At 49.1% G+C, this 20,265-nt stretch overlaps 1 protein-coding gene across 1 annotated transcript in view; it reads left to right on the top strand.

Moving 5' to 3' along the window:
* The window catches only part of POU2F3 (POU class 2 homeobox 3), an 84,158-nt gene extending 63,893 nt beyond the window's left edge, over positions 1 to 20,265 (top strand). Inside the window, exons 5-14 of the mRNA XM_065944715.1 lie at positions 22 to 26; positions 475 to 577; positions 3,550 to 3,632; positions 6,317 to 6,499; positions 6,904 to 7,045; positions 9,118 to 9,254; positions 11,246 to 11,407; positions 17,323 to 17,389; positions 18,919 to 19,054; positions 20,015 to 20,265. Coding sequence (XP_065800787.1) covers positions 22 to 26; positions 475 to 577; positions 3,550 to 3,632; positions 6,317 to 6,499; positions 6,904 to 7,045; positions 9,118 to 9,254; positions 11,246 to 11,407; positions 17,323 to 17,389; positions 18,919 to 19,054; positions 20,015 to 20,054 — 1,058 coding nt within the window. The 3' untranslated portion in view covers positions 20,055 to 20,265. The remainder of the gene's footprint in view (positions 1 to 21; positions 27 to 474; positions 578 to 3,549; positions 3,633 to 6,316; positions 6,500 to 6,903; positions 7,046 to 9,117; positions 9,255 to 11,245; positions 11,408 to 17,322; positions 17,390 to 18,918; positions 19,055 to 20,014) is intronic.

Genomic DNA, 20,265 nt, shown 5'->3' with positions numbered 1-20,265 from the left:
CATCAAAGCGTTTTTATTAAGAGCAAGTAACGGGCCTCTTCCTCCAGGAATGGTTTAGACCCTGGAAACGGCCAAGATAAAAATGGCTTTTAATATAATCAAATGGCATGAGATTAAGAAAAAAAAAGTGGATTGCTTGTCATTTCTAGGGTAAACCTCTGAGAGATGGGTAATACCCACAGTCTGTGTCCTCAGGGCATTATCAGTCCAGCTGGGAGACAGTTCTGACACACACAGAAGCTAAATAACGAGGCAAGGTTAAGTAACAACAGGCTGCAAGGCATGGCTTGACTGAGGGCAGGCAGTGTATCAACAGCAGCGTTAACGGGGTAGCTGCTGTATGCCAAATACAGGGACACACGGAGGCATAGGGCAAGCTCCCGGTGGGATACCCTTGGGACAGACGGGCAGCGGGTGGATGGAGCCCATGCTCCCAGCTTGTAAATTCGGTGATGTCTGTGTCTCCCCGCATAGGACATGGCCTCCCTCCACTCACTCCAGCAGCTCGTGCTGGTTCCCGGACACCTACAGTCTGTTTCCCAGTTCCTGCTATCTCAGACCCAGCCTGGGCAGCAAGGTGAGAACCCTGGGGGTTTTCTATATAGACAAGGGTGGTAAAGGGCTGCTCCTGCCTGCTGGGGACCAAGTTTGGGGTGTGGGTGACCAACTCATGTGCGTGTGTGTGTGCTAAGTCACTTCAGTCGTGTCCAACTCTTGGCAACACTGTGGACAATCCATGGGATTCTCCAGGCAAGAAGACTGGAGTGGGATGCAGTTTCCTTCTCCAGGGGACTCTTCCCCACCCAGGGGTCGAACCCGAGTCTCCTATGTTTCCTGCACTGGCAAGCGGGTCCTTTACCGCTAGTGCCACGTTAGGGTTGGTGGGTGACCGGCTCACCCTCTGGTATCAAGAGCGGCTTATCCAGCTCAGGGCCTGAGGAAGGAGCCCGGTATTGCCCTTCGGGTTGAGAATATTTCTCCTTTTGCCTCTCCCATCTTCCTTAATTTCATGACCAGTTGAAACAAAGGTGAAGGGTGGCAGAGCCGGGGCAGAGCGAGGAAGGAGGAATTCTTTGGGAAACGCAGTCCCAGTTCCTTGGAAACCTCCCCAGGACTCAGGATGTGGAAACAGGCGCCCGCCCTTGGGGAGCTGCAATTCCGTTTGTGTGGGGCGGCAGCGCCACCCACAGGCTATGCAGAGCATTCTCGGGTTTCCTCCAACAGGGAAGTTCCTCACAGAGAACTTCTCCTTGGCCAAGAACAAGCAGATTAGAATATTCACAGTAATAACTAACATTTCTTGAGCTTGATATGCCAAGAGTTCTGTGGAGGGATTTTTCTGATATCTTTAAAAATAACCTCGAATGGTAGGTGGTCTTATGAGGTCACCAGTGACCTACTAGAAAGTTCCGTAACAGTCTGTCAGAAGCCCATTTTTTTTTGGCATTGCATGGTACTGCCCCGCCCTCTCCCACCTACACCAACTAGAGCTGAAAGTGATGAAGTCTAAGCTTCCCTCCATTGTTCAAATCCCAAAGAGAGGCTTTGGAGATCCAGAATGCAACAAAAATGCAATCTTGCCTTCTGTCCTTAGCACCTGCTCCAGTGATAGGTATCCTTAGTTTCCAAGTCATCTCAGAGTGTTATGATGATGATGAATGAGGACATATGTGAATCTGTGAGTATCTGCATTCACTAACCAATATACATCCTACTCTTGGCATAGGAAAGGAAAGTTAACAGTTAATTCTATTTCTTTTTGAAAAATGGTATTGTGAAACTGGCTCAGGCATAAAACCAATGAGGCTAGTGTGTGATACAGAGGGGCAATACAGTTTAGAATCAGAAAAACTCATTGGTTAAAAAAAGTCACTTACTAGCTGGGTCTCCTTGAGAACCTTACCTGACCTGAGGTTCCTTTTTCTTCTCCCTAAAAATGGAATCATAGTAAAACTCTGCCTCAAAAGGTTACTGAGAGTTATTTGAAATAATGCATGTGAGAGGACTTTGTATGTTTCAAAATGCAATGTAAATGTCAGATCAATATTAGTACTCATACCTCTGACTCTCGGTACAGGATTACTTATAGGAGCTTTCTTGCTTATGTATTTTTAACTTTATTATTATTATTTAATGTTTTATATTGTGTTGGGATATAGCCAATCAACAATGTTATGATAGTTTCCAGTGAACAGTGAAGGGACTCAGCCATACATATACATGTTTCCATTCTCCCCTGAACTCCCCTCCCATCCAGGCTGCCACAAAACCCTGAGCAGAGTACTCTGTGCTACACAGTAGATCCTTGTTAGCTATCCATTTTAAATACAGTGGTGTGCACATGTCTATCCCAAACTCGCTAGCTGTCCCCCCATTATTCCTCCGGCAACCATAAGTTTGTTCTCTAAGCCAGTGAGTCTCTTTCTGCTTTGTAAATAAGTTCATTTGTCTGGGGTAAATCATTTCTCTTCAGATTCCATATATTAAGGATGTCACAGAATATTTCTTCTCTATCTGACTTAATTCACTCAGTATGGCCATCTCTAGGTCCATCCATGTGGCTGCAGATTTGCCTATGATATTTTATTTTTCTTGCCTGTGTATTGTAATAAGGAAAATTTAAGCCTTCGGGGCCTCTGTTGTCGCTAAGCTGATGTAGCATTTCTTCATTCTGAAGAGTACAGTGGTCAGCCTCAGTAGATGCTACACATCAGTGACCCAGAACAGCTTAGGGACATCAGAGACCCCGAGGTTCTGCTCTGTGCTGATGCATGGGGTGACCTGCCCCGTCATGTGCTTTGGTAGTTGGACGGCTCCATTCCCATAATGGGAGTGACAGTTCCTGGCTGTGACTCTTCTCAGAGGGAGGACACTGTCACAAGCACCAACCAGGCAGAGCGCTCCATGGACGGTTTTCCTGGAGCAAGAAGGAGGAAGCAGACCTCAGGCAGTGCGAACAAGCAGGTAGAGTCCATACCACCAGCGAGAAGTTGCCAGAAGCTTGGCCTAGGCTCTTCCCTTCTCTCTCTTAGCCCTTCCTCCCAAGTGTACAATGTCTGGGTCCTGCCAAGAGCCTCTGGCACTTGCCTGCTGCCCTTTAGAGCTGTATGGCTCCGTTCCTTTGACCTGGCATCTTTGCAGATGTGGCTAGGCCTCTATAGCTATTCCAGCTACTTCTGCAGGCAAAACGAAAGCCCTCAACCTCAGCTTGAATTCTGAGTGGTCACCCCCTTCATTTCCTTCCCACCTTGGGTTTCCCAGAGCTGGTTTCCTTGACCCTCCTCAGCCTTTGTACCACTTTAGGCAGGCAGGCAGGCAAGCAGAAGGACTGGTTTGGGGACTGTTGTTTACACTGTTTATCCCCATGTCTGATTTGCCACCACCTGTGTGTGGCAATCCTGACAGTGCCCGTGGGGGCCTTACCTCGGGGCTCTGGGGTAGTTGGGGGGATTAAGTAGTGGGGGATGGGGATGGTTATCAGGTAAAGCACGTCTTTCAGCTGGCCTGAATTTTATGCATTTGTTGCTTTGTTCTTCCCCTTTCACCCAGGTCTGCAGCCGAATCTTCTCCCCTTTCCGCAGCAACAGAGCTCCCTCCTTCTCCCGCAGGCGGGGCCTGGCCTGGCATCCCAGGTAAACACGCATGCTCCTCCTGTCCCCTCTAGGAACCTCTCAGCTCTTGATGGAATTAAGTTCCCTGGTTTCTCCCTCTGGGGAGGGGAAATAGCAAGGGATTGTCTCCATTGACATAGAGGGGGAAATTCAAGTCACAGTCAGAGGAAATGAGTGACCCAGTGTCACTTGTGGAGCCAGAATTAGAAGCCAGAGATTCCACCTCCTGGGCTAGCCTGCTCTGGACACAGGCATTCCATCCCTCCCCGATCAGGCCCCTGCATCAGTCCTCTGCAGGGTTCAGCTAACTTTCCAGGGACACCAAGGTGACTGCCAACCCTCCTGGTGCTCTCAAATCCCAAGGAGGAGACCAGAGATTCACAGGCTTGATGTCAGGAGAACAGCAAGACAGGGTTTCTCATCTCTGGGCCTCTCTTAAGAACCACTCTTTGAGGGAACCACCACCAGGGAACCCTGCGCTTCCACTGCAGGGAGCACAGGTTCGATCCCTGGTCAGGAAACTGAGATTTCATGTGCCACATGGCAGGGATATATATATATGTATGTATGTATGTATATATAACTGCTTTTGTAGATTGGCTTCTGTAGTGGACAGGTGCCTGGGTTGGGAGGACTGAGGTCTGCAAGAGGGCCCTTTGCAGAGCTGCCCTGGCGCCACACAGCACCTGTTTGCCAGCGAGAAAAAAAGGCACTGCTTCCTCTGGCCAGAGGCAGCCTCACACCAGGGAATGTGGCTTGGCCAGAGCAGCTGGAGTTACATCAGAGCTGCCACCCCTCGCCTCATTTAGCTGCCCCATTCAGTTAACCCCTGCACCACTGCATGAGATGGCTCTGCAGAATCCGACGTGTAGAAGAGCTGGGAATGACTGCAGAGATCCTAATCCTTACTCTGTGCTACGATCCCCATGGATTGCCCCTGGCTTTACAGTGCTAGAGTCTACTGAACTTCTGGAAGAGCCGAGGGTGCCACCTAGTGGCTAATAGAAACAAGGACACCAGTGTCCTAAACTCTCAGACCTCTTCCTTACTGCTAGCGGAATCTCATCACCACAGACTTAGATCTGGAATAAATCTTAGAGGGTTCTGAAGATCAACTCACGTGACTTATAACACAAGAGCCGGGCGAGACCAGAAACAGAAAGACTGTTTGGAAGATTGTTAAGATCATTCTGGGGCATCAGTAAAGAGACTTGCTTACAGTGGCAACAGGAAGGGTAGAGGATGCGATGGTTAGACAGCATCACTGACTCAATGGACATGAGTTTGAGCAAACTCCAAGAGACAGTGAAGGACAGGGAAGCCTGGTGTACTGCAGTTCATGGGGTCAAAGAGTCAGACATGACTTAGTAACTGAACAACAGCAACAAGTAAGGGCAGAAAGGAGGGGCTGACAGGGTAATGGGGGAAGCTGACTCAAAGCAATTCTGCAGCTGATTGGATGTGCAGGAGATAGGCTTTGTCCTGAGGGTCTGGTCTGTGCCACTCAGTCCCCCACTGAAGAGGTTCAAAGCCTAGTGGTTTCAAATCATTCTGCTCTAAAAGAACCTCCCTCGGGGAAAAGAGTCCTTAACTTTTCTCTGGTCATCACAAGGCTGCCTGTCTGAATGCCTGTCTGAAGAAAAGACTAAAGTTAACCCCAGTCTTGGAAAAGAGTAAACTGGGAAGGAAATGAAAGAGTGGACTTAGACCACGTCACCCACATGGGTAGCAGCCACTGCCCTGGACACAAGCCCCTTAGGACCCCAAGCCTGGGTTCCATTCCCTTTTCATGGACAAGTTGGATTTACTCCTGACCCCAATAGGCATAAATTGGATTCCAGGTATAAGAGTCTGTTCTATGAAAATAAACTAAAGAAAGGATATCTCCTGATAACCATGAATGCGATCAAGGGGCACTTGGATAGCAATGGAATATCTTTGTTTAAAAAAAAAAGCAGAAAGCAAAATATTCTCATGAAAGAAAATGATGGTTTAGAAAATAAAATGGCAGTCACAAGAGTTTGGAATTTTATGGAAATTCCATTAACATAATGAGTCTCACATGCCCTCTGTTATCTTCAGTTAATGCCTATTTAACACCTCAGTCACTTTGCTTTGTGGAAAAGAAGAGACAAGACAAACAACCTTTTCCTTTTCCCATTTTGAGATTTGTTTGGGGATCTTTGTAGACAACCCTGCTAACTCCTTTTATGGTGGAAAACTGAAAGGAGGAAGTTACCTGCCCAGAGTCAAACCATGAGTCATAGACTAAAACCCAGAAAGGCCACCGCCCTGTCCCACACTCCTGCTGTTTCTGCGCCAGCTACTCCTGCTGGTCCCTTCATGTTGTTGTTGTTTAGTCGCTAAGTCATGTCTGAGCGACCTCATGGACTATAGCCCGCCAGGCTCCTCTGTCCGTGGGATTTCCCAGGCAAGTATACTGGTGTGGGTTGCCATTTCCTTCTCTAAGGGATCTTCCCGACCCAAGGATCAAACCTGCATCTCCTGCATTGGGATTCTTTACCAATGAGCCACCCAGAAAGCCCAGTTCCTTCACAGAAACTCCAATTTTCACTTCCACAACACTGAAATAATAGGAATCCAACCTGTTAGCCTCTAAGTGGGCCTTTTGTGCAAAAAGCTCAGAGAATGCCATTTCATCTGTTGACTATTTGTGGGTGAGCTTGGTGTGTGTCTCCTCTTAGGCAGTTGGGCGCCCTGGGCTACCAGGATCTTCTTTAGAACCCCATTTGGAAGCATCTCAGCATCTCCCGGTGCCCAAGCATCTCCCCAGCGCTGGAGGAGCTGACGAGCCCAGTGACCTGGAGGAGCTGGAGAAGTTTGCCAAGACCTTCAAGCAGAGGCGCATTAAGCTGGGCTTCACACAGGTTTGGTTTGGGACTGAGGAGGTGGAAGAACTTGGGCTGAGTAGAGACTGGACTTCCTAAATGTAGTCTTAAGAGCAACTCAAGCTCATGGTGTTTGGGGCAAACTCATTGTGCCCCTGTGTCCCCTAACAATGGGGCACAGTTGCCATTGGTAGGGAAGCCGGGGACCCTGCTGGTGGAGGGGGTGAGGAATGAGAGCCAGGCCAGGGGCAAGGCACAGACCACTCAGAGTGTAAGGAGAGAAGTAACCAAGTCTCCATCTTAGAGGAAGAAACCTGGAAGGGAGCCAGGGTGATGGGTGGGAGCTCAAAAGGTGTGGCCAGGAGCTAGGATGGTGGGGGATGTCAACAAATGGGGGAAGGGACCTGTCAATCAAGTTCCTCCCTCTCCACCCCCACATGCAGGGAGATGTGGGTCTGGCCATGGGAAAGCTGTATGGTAACGACTTCAGCCAGACAACTATCTCACGATTTGAGGCCCTCAATCTGAGCTTCAAGAACATGTGCAAGCTCAAGCCGCTGCTGGAGAAGTGGCTGAACGATGCAGGTAAGCCTTGGGGACATGACGATGGATGGTGCCTTAGAGCAGTGGTCCCCAGCCTTTTAGGCTCCTGGGACTGGTTTTCATGGAAGACAATTTTTCCACACCCCAGGGTTGGGGAGTGGTTTGGGGATGATTCAAGTGCATTACATTTATTGTGCACTTTATGTCTATTGTTATTTTATCAGCTCCACCTCAGATCATCAGGCATTAGATCCCAGAGGTAGGGGACCCCTGACTTCGAAGGTCTGCAGGAAGGGGCTGGTGACTGGTCTATGCTGGGGCTTTCAGTGGTCTACTCACAGGGCCCTTTCCTCTCCTCCTGAGTCTGGAACCAACAGAAAAATAAGACACTGGAGGCAGGCTAATAGAGATGAAGATGTCAGCTTCATTATGGAAAAAGCCATGGAGGACATGGCTTTAGGTCTGTGGCCACAAAGACTTGCCCTATTTTATTCCCTACTCCAGACCTGCCTAGCCTTACCATAGGACTTCTCACCAGAGGCAAAGGTGGGGTCTGCAGGGCCAACACACCCAGACTACTGTCTGGACTGGGTCTAGAGCAGGGGGATAGGGAACGGGGTTCTCCAGGGTCTCATGGCTGGGAGGAGGAGGCAACAGGCACAACCAAAGATCTTTATCTGGCTAATTTTTGAGTAGGTTTTCAGAGGGCAACAAGTTACTGAGAGCTAGACTGGTTGGGAAAGCGTTTCAGCAGGAGTGGGGTTTGCAGCAGGATTCAGTCAGGTGTGGTGGCCATGGAGGCAATTCCAGGAGGCCCAGGGTATAAGCCAAGGGCAAAACATTTGGAATAATGAACGGAAGAGTTTGGTGTCAGGGAACAGCGTGGGACAGGGTTCTTAACCACGCACTAGCAGTATCTTGGGACAGATAATACTTCTTCATGGAGGCTATCCCATGAATTATAGGCTATTTAGCAGCATCCTTGGTCTCTACACACTAGATGCCCACCCCCTGTTGTAACATCCAAAATGTCATGAGATAGTGCCAGATGTCCCCAGGGGCAGGGTGGGGATAGCACAAAATCGTCCCAGGGAGAGAACATTGATCTCAGTGAAGAGGGAGGGGCAGAGCCAGTGGGGGGACTGGGCTCTAGTCTGTAGATAGTGTGACTTAATGGTTCCTATGGGGCTTCCCTGGGGGCTCAGATGGTAAAGAATCTGCCTGCAGTGCAGGAGACCCGGGTTTGATCCCCGGGCCAGGAAGATCCCCTGGAGGAGGGCATGGCAGCCCACTCCAGTACTCTTGCCTGGAGAATCCCATGGACACAGGAGGCTGGCGGGCTACAGTCCATGGGGTCACAAGGAGTCAGGCAGGACTGAGTGACTAACACTTCACTTCCCAGTGGTCACTGTGGAGAAAGAGGAGAGTGGGAGATGGGCAGCCAAGGCTGTGACCCTCTTGGAAGTCCCTCCACATGGAAGCAAGGGAGGGGGTAAGGAAGCGTCCCCACCAGGCAGACCCTTGGGCAGGTTTTACTGGAGCGCTGAACTGAGAGAGATGACCAGAGAGTCTTAGGATCTTTGGGAAAGGACCTTGCAGATCTCTTCTGGCGTGACTCCCTGTCTGTGCCTGAATGCTTCTGAGGGCCCTCCCAGTTGACCCCTCACACCACCTCAGCTGCAGCACTCACGCTGCAAAGGAAGGGGCCTCACACCAGCATCTGGCCGCCAAGGGCCATTGCTTTTAGCTCAAAACCCCAGTTCCCATTTCCCTCAGGATTCACACCCAGGCCTCCGTGTAAAAGACAGACCTGTGAGTGCCACTTGGAGCCCTGCCCTCACCCACTCACACCCACACATGCCGCTGATGTCTGGGTGTCCCTGAACCATGACCGCAAACACTGGAGGCACCGCGGTGGGAGGCGTGGAGGACCTTTGCCCGGAGCAGTGAGGAGAAGCAGGATTCTCGGGCTCTTCCTGCTCCCCTGCAGCGGTGGGTGGGGGCAGCTGTGGACCTGCTGGGGAAGGGTCATAGGACCTCAAGTCCAGGGAGACAGAGCCTGCACCGGCTGCCTTCCCCTCTCTGAGCCTCCTCTCCTCTCCCGCTCCGCACAGAGTCCTCCCCATCGGACCCCTCCATGAGCACCCCCAACTCTTACCCTGCCCTCAGCGAGGTGTTCGGGAGGAAGAGGAAGAAGCGGACCAGCATTGAGACCAACATCCGTCTGACTCTGGAGAAGAGATTTCAAGATGTGAGCAGATCCTTGTGGTGGGGGCGAGTGGGCTGACTTGCACAGGAGGGTGAGCACACACGCACAGGTCCTTCGGCACCACCCCTGAGCCCCCCAACACCTGCCCTGGGAAAGGGTCAGAAAACAGAGACCTGTTCCTTCTCCAGGCATTTGAGTAACAGGCTGGGCTCCAGAAACTTCCTCCCCTACTGACCCTGCTGGCTCTGACCTCTATTTGGTACCCATGATCCCTCGGGCAGAGAGGTTTAGACTGGGATCCAGAATCCTAGTGGAGAGGATTGTATCTGTATCCAGTTAGATAAAGGAAGCAAAGCCTTGTGTACATATTCTTTACCTTCCTCGTATTACTTTGTATTTTTCAAATAATATACATAAAATAAATACTCATTGTAAAGAATTTGGAAAATGCAGGGAAGTCAGAAAAAAATTCACCACCAACCAAATGTCGTCTATATATGTCCTTCTATTTCTTTCTTCTACACACACTTGCTTCCCTGGTGGCTCAGATGGTAAAGAATCTGCCTGCAATGCAGGAGACCTGGGTTCGATCCCTGGGTCAGGAAGATCCCCTGGAGAAGGAGATGACAACCCACTCCAGAATTGTTGCCTGGAGAATTCCATGGACAGAGGAGCCTGACAGGCTACAGTCCAAGGAATTGTAAAGAATTGGACATGGCTGAGCAACTAACACTTTCACTTCACATACACTTAAATATTTGTGATCATATTACATACACACATTGTTTTGAACTTGCAGCAAAAGTGTATTCTGGAGTCAATATGTGGAAGCTAATAATACCAGTTATGTGCCCCATGGGAGCTGGGGAAGAGAAGAGGGATAAACATGTGGGGCCTAAAGAGCCTTTAATCAGGGTCCCTTAGGGACCGGCCTCCAGAGCTTCCATCCACACCACTCAGGTCCCTCAAGGATGTTTCCGTGGCCTAGCTCTGCCTTACAGGCCACAGGCCTCCAGGTCTGCTGTCTCCCCAGCAGATTCCCCCATACATGTGACTGAGGACTTGATGGCTGCATCCTGCTGGCAGGATCATGAGAGTTAGCTTTTCCTTTTGCTGAAGTTTCTCAGAGCAGCAAGAGTAAGGGAGGCTGTACAAAGGAGAGAAAGGGGGCTAAGATCAAAGACTGAGTTGGGGGTGGAAGCGGTCAAAACAAAGGAGTGATGGAGATATATATATATATATATATATATATATATATTTGAGTGTGTATACAAATATATGGGCTTCCCTGATGGCTCAGTGGGAAAGAAGCCACCTGCCAATGCAGGAGACCTAGAGATGCAGGTTCAGTCCCTGGGTTGGGAAGATCCCATGGAGAAGGAAATGGTAACCCTCTGCAGTACTCCTACCTGGAAAATTCCATGGATAGAAGAGCCTGGCAGGCTACAGTCCGTGGAGCCACAAAGAGTCAGACACGACTTATGGACTAACACACACACACACACACACACACACACACATGCTTATCTTCTCTATAGTCTTGATGGGTCCACATGTTTTAAGTTTATTGTTTCCTATTCTAAGGTAGGCAGGAAGAAACCAGCTGAGAGAAGTTTTCCTCAGATTATGAGGAAAGAGCGGAACATGGGTTCTGGGGACTCAGCCTACCCCACCAAGCTCATCAGCTTCTTCATTCAGAACTTCTCCTGGAGAAGAAGTGAGAGAAGAGCCTCCACCCTGTGTCAGGCCCTGCAGTTGACACACATTTTCTCCTTCAGTCTCCACAGTAGTCCTATACAGTAGTCATTATCACTCTCCTTTCATAGATGGTAAGACTGTGAGGCTCAGAGAGGTTCAGAAAGTTTCCTGAGGCCACAGAGTGAGGGCTAAAACCACTGTTCCATCTTAGGTCTGATTCTAAAGCTTTTGCTCCATCTATTGTTCTATCCTATTTCCTGGAACATCTCTCCCCCACCTTCGATTCTTGGTCCTGTTCCCTTCTCCTGATGACTCTGTCCCTTTGGTTTCTGTAGAACCCCAAACCCAGCTCTGAGGAGATCTCCATGATTGCAGAGCAGTTGTCCATGGAGAAGGAGGTGGTGAGGGTCTGGTTCTGCAACCGACGACAAAAGGAGAAGCGAATCAACTGCCCTGTGGCCACACCCATCAAATCATCCATGTACAGTTCCCGGCTGGTGAGTGGCCAAGAGCCAAACTGCCTGCCAAGCACTGGGGGGGATGAAGCCTGGAGGGCCAAGAATCTTCCCCATCCTAAGGAAGATGGGGGTAGGGGAGTATGGAGTAAATAAATAAGCAAAGAGATACTATATATCAAATACATATAATATAAAGTAAAGAAGAATAAGGAGATAGAATGTAATTGTAAGGAGCTGATGTTCCAGTAGAGGGGTGAGAGAAGGCCTCTCTGATAAAGTGAGATTTTATTAGGGATCTAAGTGTTGAAAGGGAATGAAATATAAATATCTGGAGGAAAGAGTTGTTCCAGGTAGCGGGACCAGAAAATGAGAAGACCTGGCATGTTTGAGGAGCAACAAGGAAGTCAGTGTCACCAGGGCAGAGCAAGGAAGGAGGTGAGGAGTGGGAGATGAAGTCAGAGGAATAACAGGGAAGTAGGAGGAAGCCACTCACCAAGGAAAGGGCTCAGAGGCCGTCAAAAGGACCCTGACCTTCATCTTAAGTGAAATAAGATACCACTAGAGAGCTGCCCCAGGCTGCCATTCGGAGGTTAACCTGTGTGAAAGCAGGATACCACCTGGGAGAGTTACAACAATCAGGCTTCGAGGGGGGGAAGCTTGGGCTCGGGTGGAAGGCATGGTGGGGGGAGATGTGGTTGGACTCTAAATGTATTTCCACCGTGAAGCCAACAATACGTGCTGTTAGCTCAGGCAGGGAGTATGAAAAATGAGGCCAAGATGACCTTAATGTTTCTGACCTGAGCAACAGATTGGAAGGTGTTGCCATTTTCTGAGATCATAAAGACCGTAGAGGAACAGGTTTGAAGGGTGGGGGAGCGGGCAGAGAATTTAAAACTGGTTTTATTAAGGTAGACTTAACATCCTAGGCATCCAAGAGAAAGTGCCAAGTAGATGGTTATATCTAGGACTCTAGAATGTAAGGGGAGAAGTCAGGGCTGGGAATAATTTGAAGTTCAGGTAGACTGGAAGGCCTGGAGGGTAGAAAATATCTTCTCCATCCCTGGGATTGATGACGATTGAAGATGAAGGGAGGTGGGGATAATGGTGTTGTCCCCATGATTTTAGCACTCAAGGGTGGCTGAAATCCAGCCTCGTCCTGGCATATTTCATAAAGGTATACTATTGTTTATTCTTTCACCAAACATTGATCAACCATCTACTATGTATTGTTCTTTGTACTGAGTGCTGGGAATACACAAATAAATAATATTTGTCCCCTGTCCCAGAGGACCTCACTGCCTAGCAGAGGAGAAAGACAAATAAACAAATGACAAACAACACGATGGTTTCTCTCAGAGAATTTAGGAGTAGCAGCTAAACAAGCCTTGGGAGGTGGTGGTTAGGGAAGGCTTCCCCAAGGAGATAATTAATACCTAAGCTGAGTCTAAAAAGACACGAAGGAGTGAAGAGGCAAGTAAGTGTGTAGGGTGCAGAGTTCCCAGAGGAGAAAGTAGGAGAACCATGGTGCAGTGGTGTGAAGCAGGGTGAAGAGGGCGCGCGCACAGAGCAGCAGGTGGTTCCATGTGGAGGACTGTTGACAGATAAGACTGCATAGATCAGCAGCGGCCAGATGGAAGGGATTGTGGACAGGGCTGAGGAACGTGAAGGCTTGGAGAATTGTTGACAGATTTGAAGCAGGGCACTGGCATTATCAAATTCGCTTTTTAGAACCATCACTCTGACTGCAGCCATAGAGGGTGCTTGAGAGGCACCAGGTTTGGTTTCAGAGATGAGTTAGATGTGACTGCAGTTATCCAGTAAAGATATGATGAGGGTTGAAGCAAAGCCATTTGGTTAAGAATGAGGGGGATGGGAGAGCTTATAGAGATAATTAGAGGGTAGACTTATTAAGTCTTGGTTAATAACTTGAAAACTGGGTGGGAGCAGGGAGAACCATAAAGGGAAGAGAGTACTCTGGGATGCCTCTCTGCATTCAGGCTGGACTGACTGGGTAGAAGTTGGTGCTGATGATGGAACAATTATACATAGGGGAGGAGCTGGCTTAGGAGTAGGAAAAAATGATTTCAGTTCCTTTTGTTTTTTTCATCTGGCTGTGCTGAGTCTTAGTTGCAGCATGTGGAATCTAGTTCCCTAAACAGATATCAAGCCCTGGGTCCCTTGCATCGGGAGCACAGAGTCTTAGCCACCGGATCTCCAGGGAAGTCCCAATTTTAGTTCTTTACATCATTATGATGTACAGTAAGGTTTATGGGTCACCCAGGTAGGAAAGTCCCTGGGCACTTGGAATAATGGGTCTGGAGTTCAGAAGGAAAAGCCAGGAGAGAGAAGTGAGCTGGGGAGTCATAAGCACATAGGTGGTGGTTGGAATTCTGGGTCAGAAGGGTCTTACCTGTGTAATTTGTACAGAAGAAGCAAAAAAGAAAGTCAAAATCCCAACCCTGGGAAACACCAGCATTTGAGGGCTGGGCAAAGGAAGAGGACCAAGGGGAGAAAATGAGAAGGTAGAGCCAGAAAAGGCAAGAAATTGCAATGAAGTGGGTGAAGCAGCTGTAAGGAGCCCTGAAGGATTGCCATGGGAACACCAATGAAAGACCCCCAAATCAGAATGGGATGCAGGAGGGCTGACTCCCTCATTTGTTTGGAGAACAGTTTGGGAGTTCATAAAAAGAACAGCATAGCCAGTAGAAGGAGTAGTCTGTGAGAGGCATCGAATTCTAAAACAACATGATGCATCTGGGGAGCCACAAGCTTTTTGTTCTGGTTGGAGCTAAGGGTTTAGGCCTCAGACAGAGAGGTTGATGAGAGCTGGATCATGGTGGGCCATGGATGCTAAATTACCCTAGAAGCTATGAGGAGCCACTGACAGTTTGAAGTTGGAGACAATATGATGTTCACTTCATTTCTTAAATACTTATTGAGCACACACCATCTATTTGGCACTGAGATGTGGGAGTGCACACGATCGTTATTGGTGATCTCTGCTTAGAGTCTAGCAAGGACAACAGACATTAAACAAAATGCAGTTTGTGATGAAGCCTCCAGAGAAGTTGTGTGGGTATTTGAGGGACCAAACCTAGTCCAGGTATCGGGGGCTTCTCTTTGGAATGATGGTCAAGTTGATGGCAGAAGAAAGTAGACTCGAATTGGGTAAAGGTCTGAGTTGGAGGTGGGGAAGGGGAGCAGGATGGCGGGGCAGAGGAAGTGTTGGGAAGAACATTCTCTGCAGAGGAAACAGTGTGTGCAAAGGCCCTGAGGCTGGGGTGAGCAGGGAGAGGAAGCACGGAAGGTTGGAATGCAACACAGGGAGGGAGACAGTGTGTGAATGAGGAGGCTGGAGCAGTGGGCAGGTTAGATCCTGCAGGGCGTTTTAGGCCATGTGAAGGGAACCGAACCATGCCATGCGAGATTTGGAATCTTTAATGTCTAGGCTTTGTCTAGAATAGTTGGGAGGTAGCTATCACCTCAGTTCAATCCGAGCTGGGGACACCAATGTGGAGAAAAGAAGTGGGAAGCGTGGAAGAGCCATACAGGAGCATGATGTGCTCTCATCGTCCATTGGATACTGAGCACCCGCCAAGTTCTGGATGCTGCAGCAGATGCTGAAGATCCAGCAGGGGACCACACAAGCATCACACTCCCCTCATGAAGTCTCCAGCCTAGTCAGGGAGAAAGATGTTAAGTAAATAGTCACACTAATACTTGCGACCAATGCTAAAGAAAAACAACCCTGAATATTCATTGGAAGGGCTGATGCTGAAGCTCCAATAATTTGACCACCTGATGCAAACAGCAGACTCATTGGAAAAGACCCTGATGCTGGGAAAGGTTGAAGGCAGGAGGAGAAGCGGGTAGCTGAGGATGAGATGGTTGGATGGCATCACTGACTCAATGGACATGAATCTGAGCAAACTCTAGGAGATAGTGAAGGACAGAGAAGCCTGGTGCGCTACAGTCCATGGGGTCGCAAAGAGTCAGACTCGACTGAGCGACTGGTCAACAACAGTACTTGTGGCGTCCTGAAGGAAGAGGGTAGAGAAAATGCTCTAATCCGGTCTTCTCCTCAGGTCTCACTGGAACACTGTCCTTGGGACTGGGACATAGTTTCTTCTACTTCTGGTGTGAAATACTGTGAAATACAGTATATCCAAGATATACTGTTAAGCAGGAAAAAAAAAAAAAGAAAAAAGCAAAAAAGGCAAAATTACTCAGAGCAGTGTGGGCAGAATGCTACTATTTATGTAAAAAACTTAAAGGGAGAGCCTTATCTCTGCTTGCACATGTACAGCCTGTCTCCAGATAGAAGAGAAGAAGCTGGTTGCAGTGATGAAATAATTATTTATTTAAAAACAACAACAAATGTCTTGGGGTGTGTTAGCAAGCGGGGGGCGGAGGAAAAAAGGGAGGGAGATTATTGATAGCATCTCTCACCACGCTGCCCCACACCTGTCTCCACCCTTCGTGGGCCCCCAGCCTACTAAAGAGGCTCCTTGTGAAAGGGCAGGTCAATGAAAGCAGCAGAACCATTGCTGACTGATTAGGAAATGAGTACATGCTGCATCCTGTCGGCACGGGATGTTCCAAACGAGGGGAGGGCAGGGGTGGCCAGTCACAGCTCCCTGAGCAGAACCTCCCTGTGAGGTCCTGGGTGGAGGCTGGTCCGAGCGTCCCAGGACAGCTTGAGAAGATGAAGGGGGAGGAAAAGTATGCTGAGTTCAGCTCCAATGAAGAGGTAAACAGCAGCTCAAGACACACAAGAGTTGACAACTTCTGCAGGAAGGCAGGGAACTAACATTTAACAAGCTGGGTACTCTTTGCCAGGCATTGAGATAGAAGCTTAATGGACATTATCTCATTAAACCTTAATTAAAAGAAAATATGAGGGAGGTGTTACTGCTGTTTTACGCATGAGAAAACCAAATTTCAGCGGGGTTAAGTAACATGCTCCAGCTACACAGATAGTGGTGAAGCCAGGCCTCACTCCCAGATCTGTCGGGCCCCCATGTCTATTTAGGATAGTAATACTGAGGGTAGGGATTCCTGGACTGTTTGGGAAGGTTAAGCTACAGTATCTTAGGTCCCTTCCCAGCCCAGAGCTGATGATGCTGTGAGGTCTCCAGGGCGAGATGCAAAGCTTCAGAGACCTCACACAGTTCATCTCTTCCAGGGACCTCTGGAGAGTAGATGGTCCACTCATGCGTCAAGATGCAAAGCCTGGGACAGGATGGTTAGGGCTGAGCTCTCCTGCCCAAGCAAGTGCAGGGGTCTTAAAAATAAAAAATAAGCATTTCCATTATTCGTTTTTTAATGTTTATTTATTGGGTTGCATTAGGTCTTAGTTACAGCATGCAGGATCTTCATTGATCATGTGGGATCTTTGAGGCAGTGTGAGGGCTCAGTAGGTGCAGCATGTAAGCTTAGCTGCCCCGTGGCATATGGGATCTCAGTTCCCCAACCAGGGATCAAACCTGCATCCCCTGCATCGGAAGGTGGATTCTTTACCACTGGACCACAAGGGATGTCCCCACAGGGGTCTTTTAAAAAGGAAGAAGGGACTGGAAATAAAGCAGCCATCCAGCAGTGTCAGCCACAGCAGTATCCTGGAGGCAGCTCCTCTCCTTGTTAGAGCATCTGAGCAAGGCCTCTTTGGTCTGGCAGTGCCCAGGCAGGCTTGCCAGGGGTCGCACTGTGGGGAGGGCCAGGCCTGGGGTCCGAAGCGAGTGGCAGGAGCAGGGCAGATCTGGACCTGGGTGGTGTACGTGGTCCAGAGCCTTTCCTGTGACACAGAGCATGGGGCATCGGTTTGGGATTAGGAAACCATCCAGGAAGTGGAGCCCTAGTCTCTGTGGAGTCTAGGGCCTAGCACCCTGGGAAAAGCTCCAGAAGATTGAGACGGAAGCGGAAGAGAACATTTACAAGCTTCTCTCACCTTTCAGGTGTCTCCCTCTGGATCTCTGGGCCCCATCTCTGTCCCTCCAGTCCACAGCACCATGCCTGGAACAGGTGAGGTCTAAAAATAAGGTCTACTAGCATTCTTTTACAGAGAAGGCAATGGCACCCCACTCCAGTACTCTTGCCTGGAAAATCCCATGGACGGAGGAGCCTGGCAGGCTGCAGTCCATGGGGTCAGTAAGAGTCGGACACGACTAAGCAACTTCACTTTCACTTTTCACTTTCATGCATTGGAGAAGGAAATGGCAACCCACTCCAGTGTTCTTGCCTGGAGAATCCCAGGGATGGGGGAGCCTTGGTGGGCTGCCGTCTATGGAGTCGCACAGAGTAGGACACAACTGAAGTGACTTAGCAGCAGCAGCAGCATTCTTTTAGATAATGGGATAACAGAACTGCAAGATACTGACCTAAGTCAGTTCAGTTTAGTCGCTCAGTCATGTCTGACTCTTTGCGACCCTATGGACTGCAGCACACCAGGCTTCCCTGTCCATCACCAACTCCCAAACCTTGCTCAAACTCATGTCCATCGAGCCGGTGATGCCATCCAATCATCTCATCCTCAACATTCCCAAGATGTGTTTCAGAAGATGTTAACATTTTTTCTAGGAAGAAAAGTCTTCCATGATCAAGTAAGTTTGGGGAATGCTGAGTAGGTAAAGTTTGAACAAGTGTTTTTGTTTTAATTGCCGCACTTCTCAGCCCACTTTATATACAAATGCCTTTAACATAAAAATGAGCTGAACAGAAGGCAAGGTTTTCTAAACCAATTTTCTATAGAACTCTATTTTTCAAAAAGTATTTCAAAGCATTGCAAAGAATTAGATAGGGTGACCATATGTCTGGATTTGCCCAGGACAGTCCCAGTAACTGATGGTCCCCTGTGTTGATGTCGTTATCAATACTATTGCCTTCAACCCTTCAAAGCATCTTAGCTTGAAGGATGAAATCTATGTCACCTTATCCACGGAATGCTGTTTGGGAAACCCAAATGCAGGAGTTCAGTTTTATCCAGATTTGCCGTGTTACAGAGGTCACAAAGGGATTGCAGGGAAGTGAAGCAAGCTGCCACAGGCCACAGAGCTCTCTATTGGATGACCGGGACTCCTCCCGTTCTCCTTCTGGAAGACCACGTACCATGTGGAGATGGGAACCCCAGAGAGGCTGGCCATCTTGACCCGTGCTCTCAGCTTCTCTTTTCCTCTCCGAGCATTCTTCCTTCTCTCCTCCTCTCTTCCTTCCTGAAGCTTCTGGTTCTCTTTCTCATTCTGCCCCTGGGTCCCAGGCTGGATATACCCAGCCCGGGGTGTGCCCTTGGAATGGGATGGTTTTGGCATCCATCCTTCCTGTGTTTGGCAAGTCTTGGACTTGTGGAACCAGCCATGCCACTCTCCTGGGCCAAGGAGAAGTGTGTACGATGAGGGCCCCTCTGGGGCAGGGCGTTGATGCTACTGATAGGAGGTGGGCAGATGGGTGGGGGGGGGGGTGGAGTTAGGGAGAAGGGGATATGTGCCTGAAGGTCACGAGGTCCCTGGACCCCGCCTCATTAATTCCCCCTTGTTTTTGCCTCTCCTCGTGCTCAGTAACGTCATCCTGTTCCCCTGGGAACAACAGCAGGCCATCTTCTCCTGGCTCAGGACTCCAGGCCAGCAGCCCCACTGCATCTCAAAATAACTCCAAAGCGGCCGTGAACTCCTCCTCCAGTTTTAACTCTTCAGGGTAAGGCAGAGGAAAGAGTGCACCAAGATACCTCTGCCAGGGCCAGGGGACACGTGAGAAGCTGCATCTGGGGGTCAACACCTTGGGGAAGAAGGCTTGTCACAGGGGAGGCGGGGAGAGGGCGGGGTGGTGAGCCAGGCTGGACTCTATCCCTTGGGAGTGGGATTTAAAAGAGAAGCCTCAGCCGGTCCTGGCAAAGAGCTGATGTCAACAAAGCCAAAATTTCCATCCTCACTGGGAGGGTGGAAATTTCCAAACACTCCTGTCAGAAAGGGCCAGGTCCTTCACTGGGCTTCGGAGAACTCCCCTTCACGCCAGTTCCAGCTGCAATGGGGGCGTTCAGCCCTGAGCCTGAGCTTCCCTGTGTAGCTGACGCCCTGGGAGAGGGGAGCGGTGCTCCATCCTAACCTTGTGCTCCCACTCGGGATGCAATGACAGAAGCAGCCTCCAGAGCCTTGATTCAAAGATTCTCCTCTAAAAAGTGTTCCCAGAGTGGATGCCTCAAGAGGTTTCTTCCCCAGTTCAGAACAAAACAATAGATTTGTAAGTCAAGCAATTAAAGACCTGAGCTTATTTGAAAAAATGAACCCATTTGTCCAAACCCAAACTGTTTGGCAAGGCAGCCAGCTCTTAAGGACCAACTGTTGCATACCCCCAAAGCTTGGAGCTCCTCAACCACTCCCACCAAAAAGAAGAGAGGAAAACATATTAATGGACATTTAAAAAAATTATTCTGAGATATAATTCACATTCCATAAAAATTACAAATTTAAAGTGTACAAGTCAGTGCTTTTTAGTATATTCACAGGATGGTGCAATTGTTGCCATATCTGATTCTAGAACATTTTCAGCACCCCTAGGAAAAAAAACCCATATGTTCCTGCTAGTGCTCACTGCTCATTTCCGTCTTTCCTCATGGTTAGAAGCTGTCTGACTGACTCGTTCCTTCCTTCCTTCTAGATCTTGGTATCGATGGAGTCATCCCACCTACCTCCACTGAGACCAAAAAGTTTCTCCTCTGACATCTGGTCCTGTATTCCCCACCAGAAGGAAGGGAGTCATGCCTTCTCTGTATGGACAGATTACTTTCAGGAGAGAGAGCGGAAGAGGATGAACCCAAACTCTTGTCTTCTTCAGAGCAAGGGCCTCCAGAGATCCAAACTGTGATTAAACTGTGTGCTGATTCCTAGCGCTCTTGAAACGCACATCCC

Source organism: Muntiacus reevesi, chromosome 9 (genome assembly GCF_963930625.1).
Source record: "Muntiacus reevesi chromosome 9, mMunRee1.1, whole genome shotgun sequence".
Classification (NCBI taxonomy): domain Eukaryota; kingdom Metazoa; phylum Chordata; class Mammalia; order Artiodactyla; family Cervidae; genus Muntiacus; species Muntiacus reevesi.
The sequence above is the reverse complement of the archived record's forward strand: the minus strand, read 5'-3'. Positions and strand labels throughout refer to the sequence as shown.